Source organism: Melanerpes formicivorus, unplaced genomic scaffold, assembly GCF_026170545.1.
Source record: "Melanerpes formicivorus ecotype bairdi unplaced genomic scaffold, bMelFor1.0.p_v2 SCAF_4, whole genome shotgun sequence".
Lineage (NCBI taxonomy): Eukaryota > Metazoa > Chordata > Aves > Piciformes > Picidae > Melanerpes > Melanerpes formicivorus.
Window position 1 is genome coordinate 34320697 of NW_027142356.1, and position 15248 is coordinate 34335944.

Consider the following 15248-nt stretch of genomic DNA (forward strand, 5'->3'; position numbering starts at 1 on the left):
TCTGAGTTTGTGTGTTTGAAAAGAGGGATGTGACTGCTGTTGGGCAGTGATATGTTGTGTTACATAAAAGCAGTTGCACATGGAGGTGCTGGAACGTGTCCAGAGAAGGGCCACAAGGATGATCAGAGGGCTGGAGCACCTCTCCTATGAGGACAGACTGAAGGAGTTGGGGCTGTTCAGTCTGCAGAAGAGAAGGCTCCCAGGTGACCTAATTGTGGCCTTCCAGTATCTGAAGGGGGCTTACAAGAAGGCTGGGGAAGGACTTCTCAGGATCTCAGGTAGTGATAGGACTAGGGGGAATGGAATGAAGCTGGAGGTGGGGAGATTCAGGCTAGATGTGAGGAGGAGGTTCTTCCCCATGAGAGTGGTGAGACCCTGGAATGGGTTGTTCAGGGAGGTGGTCGAGGCCCCGTCCCTGGGGGTGTTTAAGCCCAGGCTGGATGAGGCTCTGGCCAGCCTGATCTAGTGTGGGGTGTCCCTGCCCATGGCAGGGGGGTTGGAACTAGATGATCCTTGTGGTCCCTTCCAACCCTGAATGAAAGGTATAAAAGGTGGGGAAATCACAGTTTCTTGGATGAGGCTGTGGCTGTAAAATTAGCAATGGTTTTGTAAAAGGAGGTTCTGCAAGAAAATGGGGAAAAGGAAGGAAAATGAGAGTTGTTCAGGTAGTCATATTTCAACAAGATTCAATTAATGTTAACTTTGGGGTTTTTTTTTCTACCATTTCCAGGGTTTTGAATATGAGATAATGAATTCTGTGTGGAATGCTTTATTTTTATTTTTTTCCTTCCTTTTTTAAATGTTTGGTTTTTTTTAAAATATGATTGTTCTTCTCCTCTCCCTCTCCTCCTCCTCTCCTTTGTTTTTTATTTTTAAAAAACCAACTGGTCAGTTCCAGAATTTTTTTCAGGCCTGACAGTTTGTGCAGAATCTCCCAAATTCAAATCACAAAGTCTAGACTGCTGTACTTTAGTTGTTTAGTTAAGTTGTTGTGCAGTGGTTTCACAAATATCTTTCTTTCTTTCTTCCCTAAGGATCACTAACTATTGAGGATTGTGTGGTTCACATTGATCTGAATTTGGCAAAAATGATTCATGAAAAATGGAAGGAATCCATTCTGGTTAGTAGACTCCTTGCTTATGATATGGCATGGCTTGCTTGTTCTTCAAGAGACCCTTTCGCCTTGTGTTGGTGTAACCCAGCACAGATAGTATTATCTTTGTGAGAACTGAAGGAGTTGGGGCTGTTCAGTCTGGAGAAGAGAAGGCTTCGAGGTGACCTAATTGTGGCCTTCCAGTATCTGAAGGGGGCCTACAGGAAGGCTGGGGAGGGACTTCTCAGGCTGTCAGGTAGTGATAGGACTAGGGGCAATGGAATGAAGCTGGAGGTGGGGAGATTCAGGCTAGATGTGAGGAGGAAGTTCTTCCCCATGAGAGTGGTGAAGCCCTGGAATGGGTTGTCCAGGGAGGTGGTTGCTTGCTTCTAACACTCATGGGTTGACTGTTTTTATTTAGAAGCGCCAGAGGAGAGATGAATCATGTAAGTCGTCTGCAGAAGGTATGTTATGTATTTCTCTTAAATGCAAAAACATTTAATTCTCATTATAAACATATATTTAATTGTTTCAAACTTCAGGAAGGTTGCAAATACTCTGTCTGCTGAAAGATGATGGATTCAGTTATTAAGCTAAGCCTTCATTTTTCCTTTTGTTCTTGGTTCCATTTACTGTTCTTTTATGGTGGTGTGTGAGGAGGGGAGAAGTAGTTAATTATAAGGAATCACTGTTCCCAGGTAGATGCAAGCAAAAAGCCTATAATTCTGTGTGCTTCAGAGAACTTGAAGAGAAGCTCTAGCTGGATCAGAGAGTCATTTGGTAGGGTTTCTGTAGTCCCTTTGGCAAGAAAAAGTGTGGCCAGAGAATTACTAGCAGAGGAAGATTTTTGCAAGTGAGGGAAGAAGGTCAGGAATGCAACTTTCACACGTTTTTGTCCTAGTTAGATGAATTGATTGTGTCAGGAAGATGTATGTTCTTGTTCAGAAAATGTTAAAATCTCTGGCAATCCAGTTATCATTCAGTTCCAAGAATAAATGTCCCTGTAGAGCAGAAACCACACTAGTCTTGCATGGGAATAGAATGGAATAGAATGGAACAGAATAGAATTAACCATGTTGGAAAAGACCTTTGAGATCATCAAGTCCAACCCATCACTCAACACCATCTAATCAACATGGGTTCAAACTCTCCATGCAAATGACCAAACAGTGCTATTAGCATTAACTTGTAGGAGTGAAAAACAAGATTGTTAAGCATCTGCCCTTAATTTGTAGGGGAAAGGTAAATAAACAGGTAAACAGAGTCAGTAATCTCTTTAAAAAGCAAAGAAACATCCCCACTGAAAGTATATGCAAGGTAGCTTACAGCTATAAGGTAAGTCTTGACACTTCAAAATTTGGTGAGGGAGCCTAATGATTTTGCTTCTGTTTTGTAAATCAGATAAAGATGATCAGACAGCCTTTGGAAAATAGAAAGGAGGAGGGTGAAAACAATGTGTTGGGCTCTGTTTTAGAGTTGTTAATGTTGTAACCAAATGCAAACCATCTAGGTTGAAAACAAATATTTTGGCTTTGCTTGTATAAATAAGCTAATAATTGTTTTGTCACCTTATTTGTATTGCTTTTGAAGGTCCTACTGTGATTCAGCAAATGGATACAGATGACTCAGAAATGCTGCTATCTCAGAATGCAGACAGTAAGATACAGAAGCAAAAAATGAGCTGGGTTGCAGGCTCATCTAATGACATGCAGGCTGAAAAACCAGCAACATCACATGTTTTCCCTTTTATGGATCACTGGAATGCTCAGATTCAGAAAGTTTCTCTCAGACAAATAATTTCTGAAGAAATAGCTATGCAGGAGAAACAGGACCTGGTATGGAAAGCACCCTTTTTTAAATGCAGTTTGAATTTGTTACTATTCATGAAACAGAATGTCTTACCTGGTGACTCATCTTTGTGCTGCTGATTGCAGCCTGAATTTGGGAGACAAATGCATGCCAATTAGTGCTGTTGATTACTGTCGTCTGGGAGTTTGCTTGTGGTGGATGTTTCTTGATGTCTAAACCATAAATCTCATGTTAAAATGTCACATTTTGATTGTTTCACAAACAGATGATGGTGCGTTTCGCTGTACAGGTTAGCATTGTGTGTTTGGTTGAATTGGCTTTTGATTGCTCACTTAAGCCAAGGTTGATGTGAATACCCACACTTTTTACTGTGAAAACAATATCAAAATAATGATTAATTAGCTCCATGCCTCCTTTTGTCTCAAAGTGTATTGAATTGACTTTAGTTTCTGTAAGCAGAACCCCCAACATCCCTACCAGATGAGAGATTAGAAGGAGTATTTGAGGTTAATCTTAAACAGGTTTCTATACCCACTAGTCAGCAAATACTCATTTTCCAGAAGACTTCTATCAATTCTGTGTCTTCCACACAGTGCCCATACCCTGTCTGCTTGGCATCTGCATCCCGCTGCCCTCTACTGCCCAGCACTCGTTCAGAACAGGAAGTTTTCTTTTGAATTGTCTCTAACAAGTAGCTGTCCTAAAAAGGAGGAGCTTTGCTTCTACTGGCAAGGAAGAATTGGATGGATTAGTCTGTGCTTTGAAAGAATGGCTTGTGAATTCTTTCTCTGAACTGTATGCATGTGGCTGGCTGATAATAACAACTGTGATGTCCACAGCTTTATTTTCAGTTTGAATTCATGGAGCTTGGCTTTGTTTTGCCCACTTCTTGGTTTTTAAAAGTGGAGTATTAGAAAGATCAAACCGATTAATTCTGGGCTATAATTATGTTCCTTCTCAGCATGACTTCACAAAGATGAATATTTATTACAGTACAGCTTCAGATACACCAAAACAAAATTTCTTAAGCTGTTTAGTAATGAAATGTTTCAACCCCAGGCCCTCAATATGGAGAAGAGAGGTGCACTTCGCACAGGCTTAGCATTGGGATAGATAAACTAGCAGGGAACACATTCCAGAACTTAACTTCCTCCTAAAAAAAAATCCTCTTTTTTGTTTTTTAATCCAAGTTGAGTGAGCTGCAGCTGAGTCACTTCAACTGACTGCAGAGTGCTGCAGTGGTGTATAATACAACTCACCTGTCCCTATTGCGCTCGCATCAAGTCAGTGTGGCAGGCTGATACTGGCATGTTGTCATGGCTGTGGGTGCACACCTATTAAGCAGATCTTCTTTTTTTCTTTCAAACCTTAACAAGTAAGAGTGAAGTTGAATTTGCTCCACTGTTGCTGTATTTTGTCCTAATGGAGAACTTGTAATGTTTTTTTCCTTTGTCTCCTGCGTAGAATCGTGTGCCTTCTCTGGCTAGGAAGGACTGTGCTGCTAAACTAAAGGAGAAGCAGCTTTTTGAGATGTTTCCAACTATTAATCAAAGTTTCTTAATGGATATCTTCAAGGACAACAAGTAAGAAATGTTTAAAGTTCTTTGTAGAAATGGTGACGCTCTGCATGTGCACTGGTTTTATCATAAATTCTCAGAGTTAAGATGCTGCTTTTTCCTAAGCAGTGCACCTTTTGTAGGTCTAAGTAAAGGCAAAACTAGCTGGTCTTAAAAGCCAAAACATCACAAAAATCTCTGTGCAGATTTGCTTCTTGGGGTTTTTGTGAGTAGACAGTTTTCACTGCGAGAAGAATGTCTCTGACTATTGACCTCTGACTGCCTGTCAGTCAGTGGAACTATGGATTTGCTCTAGAGCCAAGGTCTAAATCAAGTGAAGGATTTGGTGGGGGTGGTAATAGTGGTGTCACAGAAAATGGCAACTGTCCAGGAGGACAACTGCCATCACCTAATGTTAGCTGTGAGTACTTTCCTGGTTATTACATCAGCTCCGAAGGCATGAGCCATCACTTCATCTCTTCCTGCTGATACTCTGTTTTCTGCTTCATATTTCTGGGGTATGTGGCTACCTTTGTAAGTCCCAAGTTCCTAAGAATGGAACCTTTCTAAAAGAAAAACTTCTTTTTTTCATCCTTGAACAGCTGAGTGTGTGTCTCTACATATGTATACCTCCTTGTCAGCCTTTCTGCTAGTCCAGGTTGTTACCAAAGCTTTTCCTTGTGGGATGTTTAAAATGCATCCTTCATCCATCTCTATAGCTCAGACATTTCACCATCTTTGTTTTTCACCTTCTAACTTGTCTTCATAGAGTTGCTTTTCTCAAGTTCTGTCTTTACTTTTGATCAGTCTTCCTCTTGTCTGCTTACTGAACAGCAAAAAGAAGAGAGTTTCATAGAAATGTGATGGCATCTGATGTCCTATTTTTATTTCATTAAATAACAAAGCTTGACTGGAAATACAAGGATTTTCCTGCATAATGGTTTCAGAAAACTGAGCTGGTATTAAACTAGTTTGTACTGTCTAACCCTGACCAGAGAAGATAAAAGATGAAGTAACTTATCCAGCCCCCAAAGCAGTATTCTAAACTAATGTCTGTGATTAAGGTAGGATGCAGTTTACTTAAGTATTTTGTTGTCCTTTTAATACTGAAGTGCCCCTCAGTTGTGTTTCAATCAACCAAGACTGCATGTGTGTTGATGCAGTACAGTGAGTGTGCAAGGCTTGCTGCAGTAGGGTGGAAAATTCCATTCCAGGGCTTTATTGCCATTGTCATCCATTTCTGTACCGATATCAAGGTGTGTAATACACATTTTAATAACTGAAGCAACTGTTAGTGTATTTGTCAAGTCACAGATTTTACTTATCCTTTACAGCTATTCCCTAGAACAAACTGAACAATTTCTGAACTGTGTTCTGGAGGCAGATCCTGTAAAAACAGTTATAGCTCAAGAAAGTGTTCAGCAAAATGAAATTGGTTCTTCTTACAGCGCTGCAAGGAACCGGGAGAAGAAGGTATTTTGATTATTTTTCCAGTAGTAGTTACAGACATAATCCAAAGCTATGTTAATGGAAGCAGCCTACAGTGCTTACTTAGCTTCAATGCTGCAAATTCTTACAGGCAAAAAAAAGCAAGGAAGAGGATGATCCTTTGAGTGAAGTATTCCAAGATTTTGAGTATCCACAGTATGAAGATTTAAGAGCAGAAGCTTTTTGTCACCAGCGAAAGAGACAGGAGTGTTTGAAAAAGGCTGGGGAGGCCTATCGCATGGGTATGAAGCCTGTGGCAGCGTTTTATGCCCATCAGGTAAATGGAAATGTTGTGCTTTTGGCCTGAATTAAGAGTGGAGCTTAAATACTGAATCAAAGTGAACAGAGAAAAACATTGCCCCTAGTGGAGTTGGTACATTTCATAGTACCATAGTATCAGTCAGGGTTGGAAGGGACCACAAGGATCATCTAGTTCTAACCCGCCTGCCATGGGCAGGGACACCCCACACTAGATCAGGCTGGACAGAGCCTCAGCCAGCCTGCTCCTAAACACCTTCAGGGATGGGGCCTCAACCACCTCCCTGGACATCCCATTCCAGGGCCTCACCACTCTCATGGTGAAGAACTTCCTCCTCACCTCCAGCCTGAATCTCCCCACCTCCAGCTTCATTCCATTCCCCCTAGTCCTATCACTACCTGAGATCCATTTGCTCAATTACCCTTCTCTGTGTGAGTGTTACGGTGAGAATCGCCTTACAAGTAAAATCCTTTTCACCAGTCATAAAAGTGTCAAAAATATTAGGAAGGATAATAAGCAACCATTAAAAAATAATTAATAAAATTAAAATTATAATAAAAAACAAGTAGTAGTGTTTGCTCTTGGCTTGTCTGGTTTCTAGGGAATGCATTCAGAAGAATTAACCTCAGCTATAGTACTCAGAAGGTTTTTCCCAGGCTTTGGGCCAGTTTCTCTGACATGGTTTCATTAAATTTCTAGCAAAATACTTGCAGAAAGTAAAATTGTCTTGTTAGGAAAATAAATCTGAAAGTCAGCTGTAACTTTTTAGCTTATGTAAAGACCTCGTGTTTTTGTGCCTTTTCTGCCTTTTCCCTCCCCCTTTCTTGTAAGGCTTTTGTTATAATTTCTTCTGTGTGCCAGCTTGGAGTAGTTTCTTAAGAACAGATTTCATGAAATACTCTTGTGAGGAGGTCTCACTGAGCTGCTTCCACAAGTTCTGTTGTGATTGTAAATTTCACTGCTTCAAGCTGTGAGCTAAAAGCCCCCTGACAGTGCTGTCATTTTGAACCCAAGGAGCACTGTGGAGCTTAGATCCTGTCTCGGTGTGTAACAGTTGCTGTGCTTATGAATAAAGGGTCGCCTTCACGAGCAGAAGATGAAAGAAGCCAACCATGCTGCTGCTGTGCAAATCTTTGAGAAAGTAAATACTGCCTTGCTGCCTATGAATGTGTTGGATCTGCATGGTCTCCATGTGGATGAAGCTGTGAATCAGTTGTCCAGAGTGCTGCAGGAAAAAACTGAAGGTAGGAAGGAATAAGCTCATCATTCCTGCCCCCTAGAAGTTATTCCCCTCATTTTCTCCTAAGGAATCATCATATATGGCAGTATCAGAGGGAACAAAGGGTATTTAGTAACCCTTGAAAACAACTGCCTTGTGTGTTGCTTTATTTTCAGAGTTCTTTTTGCTCTCAGTCTTGCATTCCTGCCCTGTGCTTCTTTTTAAATCTTCTGTTTTCTCCTCTGCTTTTTTTGTTTGTTTGTTGAAGACCTGATCTGTCCTTCCTGGCATATTTAACAAAGGTAATAATGCAGATATTTGTTTCACTTTTGCATTGCTTAGTCAGAACTATGTTGCTTTTTTAGTCTGTGAAGAAAAATCATGTTGGAATTCTAACCACAGCGATGATACTGTCTTCAATTTTTATAATGAGAGATCCATGATGTGAGTTATCTTCCAGTATCTTCCATATCGATTTGTCAGCAGGATCTCTTGAGATCAAAACAGTGCTACTCCCATAAATGTCATTTTGTGTAGTTTTGCTTGAGGGCTTGTTTTTTTCCTCCCAGTGGAGTGTTCAAGTTCTTCCTGAGTGTTCTGCTGAAAAAAAGATAGATTTTCTGCAGTACTAGTTTACCTTACAAATTTAAGCACACTGGGAATGCTCTTAGGAGATACTTCTTACTCCTAGAAGGTATTTCTGATACAGCTTACCGCTGCACAAACCTAGTTTTTGAAACACCTGCATATTAGAAATGACAGTGTTCACTGGGGGCCTTAGATCATTTTTTCTTTCAATATACATCAGAGGTAATTAAATTACATTATCTTGTGCTGTTCCTAAAATGACATTTGTGTACTTTAAGCTGTAACCTAATGCTGTTTAGAGCTAAATTTCCTGTGCTGCGCTTAAATGAGGAATCCTGTAATGATGATTGGAGGCCTCTGCTCAGTTCATTCACCTAAATCTAGAGGAAAAAAAGAAGTTTATTTCAGTGTGCATACATGAGGAAAGGACCAATACCAGGCACTTAGTGCTGGCAGAACTTACAGTAAACTAATTTAAAACCCAAACAAAGTTAAGCAAGAGGGAGAGAGAGAGAGAGAGAAATGTCAACTGATAACCTTCAACTGGATTCTGTTAATCCAAGATTTGCCAGTTCAATTCTTTTTTTCCCCCCTCTTTTATTTAAACTCTTCATCAGTTGTGGTAATCTCTGGGAGAAGAGTACTAGGGCATCTAGCTCTGACCACAGGAATTAAAGCTCATGTGATAATGACCTCTTGATTCAACATAGCAGAAGTTTGCCCAAATAAAAGTGACTTAAATGTCAAAAAGCTGAGTGGATTTATACTCCTTCTTCTTTCTTTTCTCCAATAAGATATTATTTCTTGATTCACATTACTGTTTCATATTTTAGCTCAATGAGAAGCATCAATTAAAAATCAACTAAATGGCACCCCCATCTTTTAATTTTGCAACATTCATTTACATCACAGGATGTAAATTCCAGGTGAAGATTAGATGGTGGAGACAGTAAAGCTGCTGTGAAATGAGGAGGATTTTTGTGTTGATCACAACAAGCGTATTTCAAGCACTCTAGATTCAAAAAGCCCGACTCTCATTTTTTTTTCCAGCTGCCTCTCTCAGGTTGAGGGGCAAAATGGTTCTGTTTATGTAAAAGATGGAGAGCAAGCTTAGGAAAGCAAAGTTCTGAGTCACTAGTGAGAGTTCTCAGAGGAATGGGTGGCAAGGTTACACTGCATGCCAGGTCTCTGCTGGGGCCATGTTAACCGTTGCAATCCCTGCTCTTACAGAGTACCAGCAGGCTGGTGGTAAACCATATCTCTGTGTCATCACGGGAAGAGGAAGCCATAGTCAGGGAGGAGTTGCTCGCATCAGACCAGCAGCTATCAGATACCTCACAAGCCACAACTTCAGGTGAGCTTAGATTTTTGTTACTGATACCTTTTCTTTTCTTCCCCTTAACCCACATTTAACTGAAGTTAGTTGTAGAATACAACTACTGCTAAACAGACAAAGGCAGGCCTGCTGTTTCACAGCACAAAGCGTCCTTTACTCGGAGGTGGATGAGAGCACTATGAATTAAACTTACCTGTCAGTTTAATTACGTATTTCTATTCAGGGTTGCTAAATTTGCTGTAAAAAGTTGGTAATCCTGCTTTTCCTTGGTCTCCAGTGTCTGCTTTACCTCTCGGCTGCTTAGGTGGGACAGCAGTTTAGCAAGTCTGGGCTGGCATCAGTGTGTTTGCTGCTTTTTCTTTACAGGAGTGTGCGAAGGTGAGATTCAGAAATAGCAAAGACCTTCCTGTCCCATTTCCTTCTTACTTTCAACAGAATAAAGGGAGAAAATCTATTTTGATAGAAGAGGGAATGAAAAGGGAGCATGAAGAGAGGAGCTGTTGCCAGCTCTCCAGACCCTGTGAATCTTCCTTCACTGTCCCATCCTGAGGACATGATGCTGGTTTCCTGACTCTCACATGCACACATACTTGACTGGGAACTTTTATCACTTCCCATATGAGGGCTGAAGGAGATGGCATTGCACATGGCCTTCATGTTGAAGCTTCATCTATTCTTATTTCACAGGTTCACAGAAATAAAGCCAGGCTGCCTGAAAGTCATGTTGAATTGAAGGTTGTGGAGAAGAGAGGAGGAATATGGAAACTGATGTGTTGGATTACAGCTAAAAGCTTTCTGAACAACTGCAATAGTATTTTGTAATCTGCTTTAAAGGACAGTCTTTTATTAGAAGTGGTCTCTAATTTACAGCAAGTGGTTTTGTCAGTATATTTCCAAGAAATTTTTTATGTGAAGTGGATCCTTTTTTGAGCCTGCTAAAAGACAACACTGACAGGGTTTCAAGCCTCAGAAATGCAGATGAAGAATTCTGCTGGGCAGTGTGTGATGTTCTAAAGGGAAGTTAAGGTACAATGTTAAAAAAACAACTGTCTGCTCAGTGCACCAAGTTTGTCTTTTGACCCTCACACATTTTGATTGCTGTGGTTTCTGTGCTTTTGAAAGATAGTACCATGTGAGAGGTTATTTTGTGATGCTGAACTCTCTGCTAAACCCTTCAGAAGAGCATAGAAGAGGTGAGAACTCGGCAACTATTGGTATTTCAAATACATTTACAGCTGAGTGCTAAATATTTCCAGGTTTCTTCAAAGTTCTGATGTAGCCCTTTTAGGGCTTAGTTTGTGATGGGTTGACCAGTTCCAGTGTCCTTACTCCATGCTAAACTTCCCCTGCTACTGATGGAAGTTGCATGTAGAGGACTCTGCATTAAGACCAGCTGTGGTTTTGGTAATTCTGCAGACTCACTATGATCCCATAAAGGGAAAAATACAATGCTATGGTTCAATCTGTACTTATACATAGATACTACTGTAATTTTGCAGGAAATGCCTTTATTTTTTCAACATCTACTGTGTTAAAAGTACTTCTTCTTTTATGCCTTTTTAAATGGAACAAATTAAGCAGCGTTTCACTTTGCAGGTGTCTAATAGTGATGTGTCTTCATTCTGTGTACATTAGATTTGGTGATTTCCTTGTAGAAGATACAATTGTGAGACATTTTCAATGCATTTTTAACATCACAGTGAATGTTAATACTGCAGCAGTAACTGTCTAACTGGAAAATCTGGAATACAAAAGTGGTGTTGCATCAGCATGTAAAAATATCTGTGTGGGGAAAAAAAACCCAACAACAACAAAACAATCAAACAACCAACCAACATACAAACTGGAAAAAAAAAACAAAACAAAGTGAAAATAACAACAAAGTCTCAATCAGATCCCCCCCAGTTAAATACAAACATTTTTACTTTGGCAAGTGTTTCCAGTAAGCAACCAGAACGTGTTTTTAGTGGGAATATCTTCTGTAATGCATTACTGCTTTTAATGACACCTTTGTCTCTTTTTAGGCATATGAATTTTTTAACTATAAACCATTTAACTTCTGCTGTAAGCTTTTTTTTTCCCCCTCAGAACAGGTGTAAGCTGGGTATTAGAAATAATAGGTTAAGGGTTAGTGGGAAGGTTTTTTTGGCAGTAAATTTTATCCAGGAACTCCAGGGACATAGAATTTGTGTACAGATCCATATGTGGGCACAAGTTTCTTCCATTTATGTGCACGGGTTATTAATATGCAAGGGAACTTCTGTGAGAAAAGCTGGGCACAGAAATAGGTTTGCACTTGAAAATGTGTATGTTGAAGTTGCTGACAATCTGAAAGACATGATGGCTCCTGAATACCCAGATTTACTGTAATATATGCAGCAAATATATACACAGTGGATGCAGCGTGTGGTAGACTTCCAAATGAGTTTGCCATGCTTCAGTGGATACAATAATCTTTTCGTAGGGATTTGAAGTGGAAGAATGGCTTGACTTAATAGTAAACCAAAGGGACTCTTTCCTGGATTAATAGACTGTCATAGTAAGTTTTGCAATTTTTTTTGTGGGTACCTAGTTCTTCTGAATTGTATCTCTTACAGTTTTATTTCTCTTTGGGCTGCTCTGGTAGCCAGCAGGGAATGTAAGTAAGGTCTGTGCTCCCCCAGTGCCAGAGCAGTTTTGCCACCACATGATGTCCTGTGTGGTGAAGCCCATGCTCCATCCTCTGTGACAGTGCCAAAAATGTCACTTAGGCACTGGGACTCAAGACAGCAGTTCAGACTATCAGTTGTCTAGGGTTGCAGATGCTAGGATTGCCTCATTGGAGCCAGGATCTTTCTTTTGGACTAAAAAATTTCCTGCTGCTCCTGATCAGGTTTTCCTTAGTGCTACTGTTTATAATGAATGGAGGTGCAGCTCTTTAGGGCAGCTTCTTGAAGTGTAGTCCCTGTTGGTTGGCCTGGGTGACTGAGTTGCCCAGCAAAGGTCTCAGTGGATGCTCAGAAGTGTTGCTGTTGAGCTGCTGAGTGCCCGAGCCCTACAGTGATGTGCTTGTAAACAGAGTAGTGTCAACACTTCAGGTTGTTTTGGAAGGGGGCCTGATTCACTCAGCATATTCATGCCATTCCTGACATGGACAAAGACAGCTTAGATTTCAGTTCAAAAGACAAGCAGGAAAAGTTGTTGTCTTGCCCATCTGTTCGACATAATCTAGTTGTTGACAGGTTTACCCTGGAGATGGGAAACAGCTCTTTAACGTCTTCTGGCCTAGCAAGAGGACAGCAATTATGCTTGAGTCCCCCAGAAAATGCTGTAACTGGGGTGCTGAGGAGTGTACTTGAAGTCACAGCTTCCTGAGCCTCTTTCACAATCACCCAGGCAAACTAAAATGCAAGATCAAGGGGGATAAAACAGATTAAAGAACAAAAACTACATAGCCAGTGTGTGGCAGAAGGCTAGGACTCTTCAGAAAAGCAGCTGCTCCCACTGAGGTTCAGTTCCCCTCATTATTTTTTGTCTCAGTCCTATTTAGATGAATAGAAAATGTTCAGGGCAAAAGCTCAGTTCCACTCCTTACTGGGAGTTTGTTTTCTGCAGTCTGTCAGCTTAAGAGCAGTCTGGAGTACTTTTCTCTCTGCCTCTCCATTGCTCCTTTGGCTGCAGGCTGAGGCTCATTAAGGTACTCAGGTACCCTGTCTGCTTATCTGCTGATCACTTGCCTAGTATAAATTGTTTGATTAGAACCTGAACTTTGAGAGATGATTTCAAATCATAACACAGGCAGAACCAGTCTGACCTTTATTGAAGTTAGTAGCAGTCTTTGCAGCAGCTTGGGGTGAGGCATTGTGGTTCCACCTTTGAGGAACTATGATGATCTCAGCTGCCTTCTTCTGTAAGGGCATAAGCATATGCTTAGGAGCTGTGCTGAGATGGATACAAAATGGAGCAGAAGATTAATGCACTGAGACTTCTATTAGTAAGGGTCTCCATATCTTCAGCTTCTTGCCAAACTGTCCAGAATAAAAAGACCAACCCTGGACTTCTTAGATTTCTTTGACTGCTTTTATAATCCATAATGGAATTAATTACACCAAATATAATTGTTTCAAAATGCTATTTCAGAGTAGGTTGCATTTTAGAACTTCCAGATTTTATGATGGTTTTTTTTTGCAGTTACATCAGTGAGGATTCTAAGTGTAAATTCTGTACAATCTTTTAATTCAAATGTTACTTCACCAGCATTGCCACCAGCACTCTGAAATAACGTGTGACTTAAGATACCTATTTTGTGTACCACTTTTTATTCTATTCTATTCTCTTCTTCAACAGCATGTGGTTGTGATGCCTGGTAACCTTTACTATGTGACTTTGGATTTCTTTCTAACCAAACATTTTTAACATTTATGCTGATTTTTCATTTAGGGAAAATACCTTCATTTGAAATACAAATGCTTTTGCCAGCGTCGATGAGTTACTTGACAGTAAAGCAAAAATAAAGAGGCCCAGAGAGGCACTGAAGTTCCTCCCCTAAGTAATGTGTTTCAGAAACATATTTCAGTCAATTGTGAAAGTAGTAGGGCAAAAGTGATGTAAAAAAACAAAAAGACCTGCTTTGAGATACCTTGATAATACTCTAATGACTTTGACTTTTGCTTTTAATAGTACCTGGTACAATTTTGTTTAAGCTTCAGGGTTTTATAGGCCTACTGAGGGACACCCTAGGCAAAGTTCAACTGGTGTTTTTTTGGTGGCTGTTAGGAACCATTGTGACTTGGGAATTTTGGGAGTTCCCATTTAAGCAGTGTCCAGATGCCCTAGTCGTAGCCTAGAAAGAGCATTTGGAACATCACTGAGTATGTACAGTGTCAGGGAAGATACTTACCTGCTTAGAAGAACATGTATTCTAGCAGGTTTTCCCTGAGAAGGTGAAATAAAACTGCTTTGCTATTCAATCCTGCCACAAGATAAGGTAGACAGACTAGAGGATAACCTCATTGTTGCCAATGGCAAGGAAGGATTGTCATAAAGATTACATGAGAAATTGTACATCGACTTTGCTACTGACAAGTCTTCAAGTGCAGTTCACATCTCCAGAATAGTGTTGCCCTCTGCAGAGCTGAGGAGATGCTGGAGCACGAGCAGTGTAAGAAAGGAGAGTCCTTTGGCTTACCACAATTCCCAGGTCCCACAGCATGGCAGCCCCACCCAAAGCCCAGCTGTGGATGCTGTGCCAGCTGCACGAACTCTGCAGAGGACTGAACGACTTCTATGTGAATGTGCATGTGAAAAGACCTAGTACTGCAGCTACCAGTTGTAAAAGATGTTTTGGACCAGTACTTTGGAAGATGTCAATGTCTATTTTTAAACTAAAATTTTAAAAAAAACCACAAAAAAATGTTGTTAATTTTTAAAATTTGTATAAAGTTGTAATTTTGCTGCTATCTATAACTTTCATTTTTTACTGAAATAGAGTTTTTATCATTTGCATTTAGACTTTCTAATGTGAAAAGGAATTTACAAAATCTAGTTTAATAAAGGATTGTTTTGTTTTTTTTGCCACAAGTGTAGCCTCCTGTCTTTCCTTGGAAGACTTCATTTCAGCTCCTGTCAAATTTAGGGAAGTTGTAGTCTTGGGAATTCTGCAGGAAGGCCACTTGGCCTTGACTGCAGGATGCCATCTGCAAGGAGATGAAGCAACCATCTGCAGGTGTAAAAAGGAACAGATTTGTGGCCTGATTGCAAGTGGTGCGAGCGGGAGGCTGAATGCTCACATTGCTGAAAATGAGGGTCAGGGCTGAGGTAAGTGAAGAGAAGATGCTGAGTCCTAACTTATTTTGTGGGAGAATGAGGGCAGTTGTGGATGTCATGGGTAGGGGCAGCTATGACTGCTGTAAAGATGAGAG

General features: G+C 40.5%; 1 protein-coding gene across 5 annotated transcripts in view; it reads left to right on the forward strand.

Annotated features, from left to right (window-relative positions):
- The window catches only part of N4BP2 (NEDD4 binding protein 2), a 46966-nt gene extending 32357 nt beyond the window's left edge, over positions 1–14609 (forward strand). For all 5 annotated transcript variants that reach the window (XM_068137587.1, XM_068137588.1, XM_068137589.1 and 2 more), the window contains 9 exons: positions 1035–1120; positions 1515–1557; positions 2684–2928; positions 4367–4485; positions 5793–5931; positions 6038–6223; positions 7281–7449; positions 9243–9366; positions 10036–14609. In XM_068137587.1, the coding sequence (XP_067993688.1) occupies positions 1035–1120; positions 1515–1557; positions 2684–2928; positions 4367–4485; positions 5793–5931; positions 6038–6223; positions 7281–7449; positions 9243–9366; positions 10036–10081 (1157 nt within the window). In that variant the 3' untranslated portion in view covers positions 10082–14609. The remainder of the gene's footprint in view (positions 1–1034; positions 1121–1514; positions 1558–2683; positions 2929–4366; positions 4486–5792; positions 5932–6037; positions 6224–7280; positions 7450–9242; positions 9367–10035) is intronic.
- Positions 14610–15248: the final 639 nt, after the last annotated feature.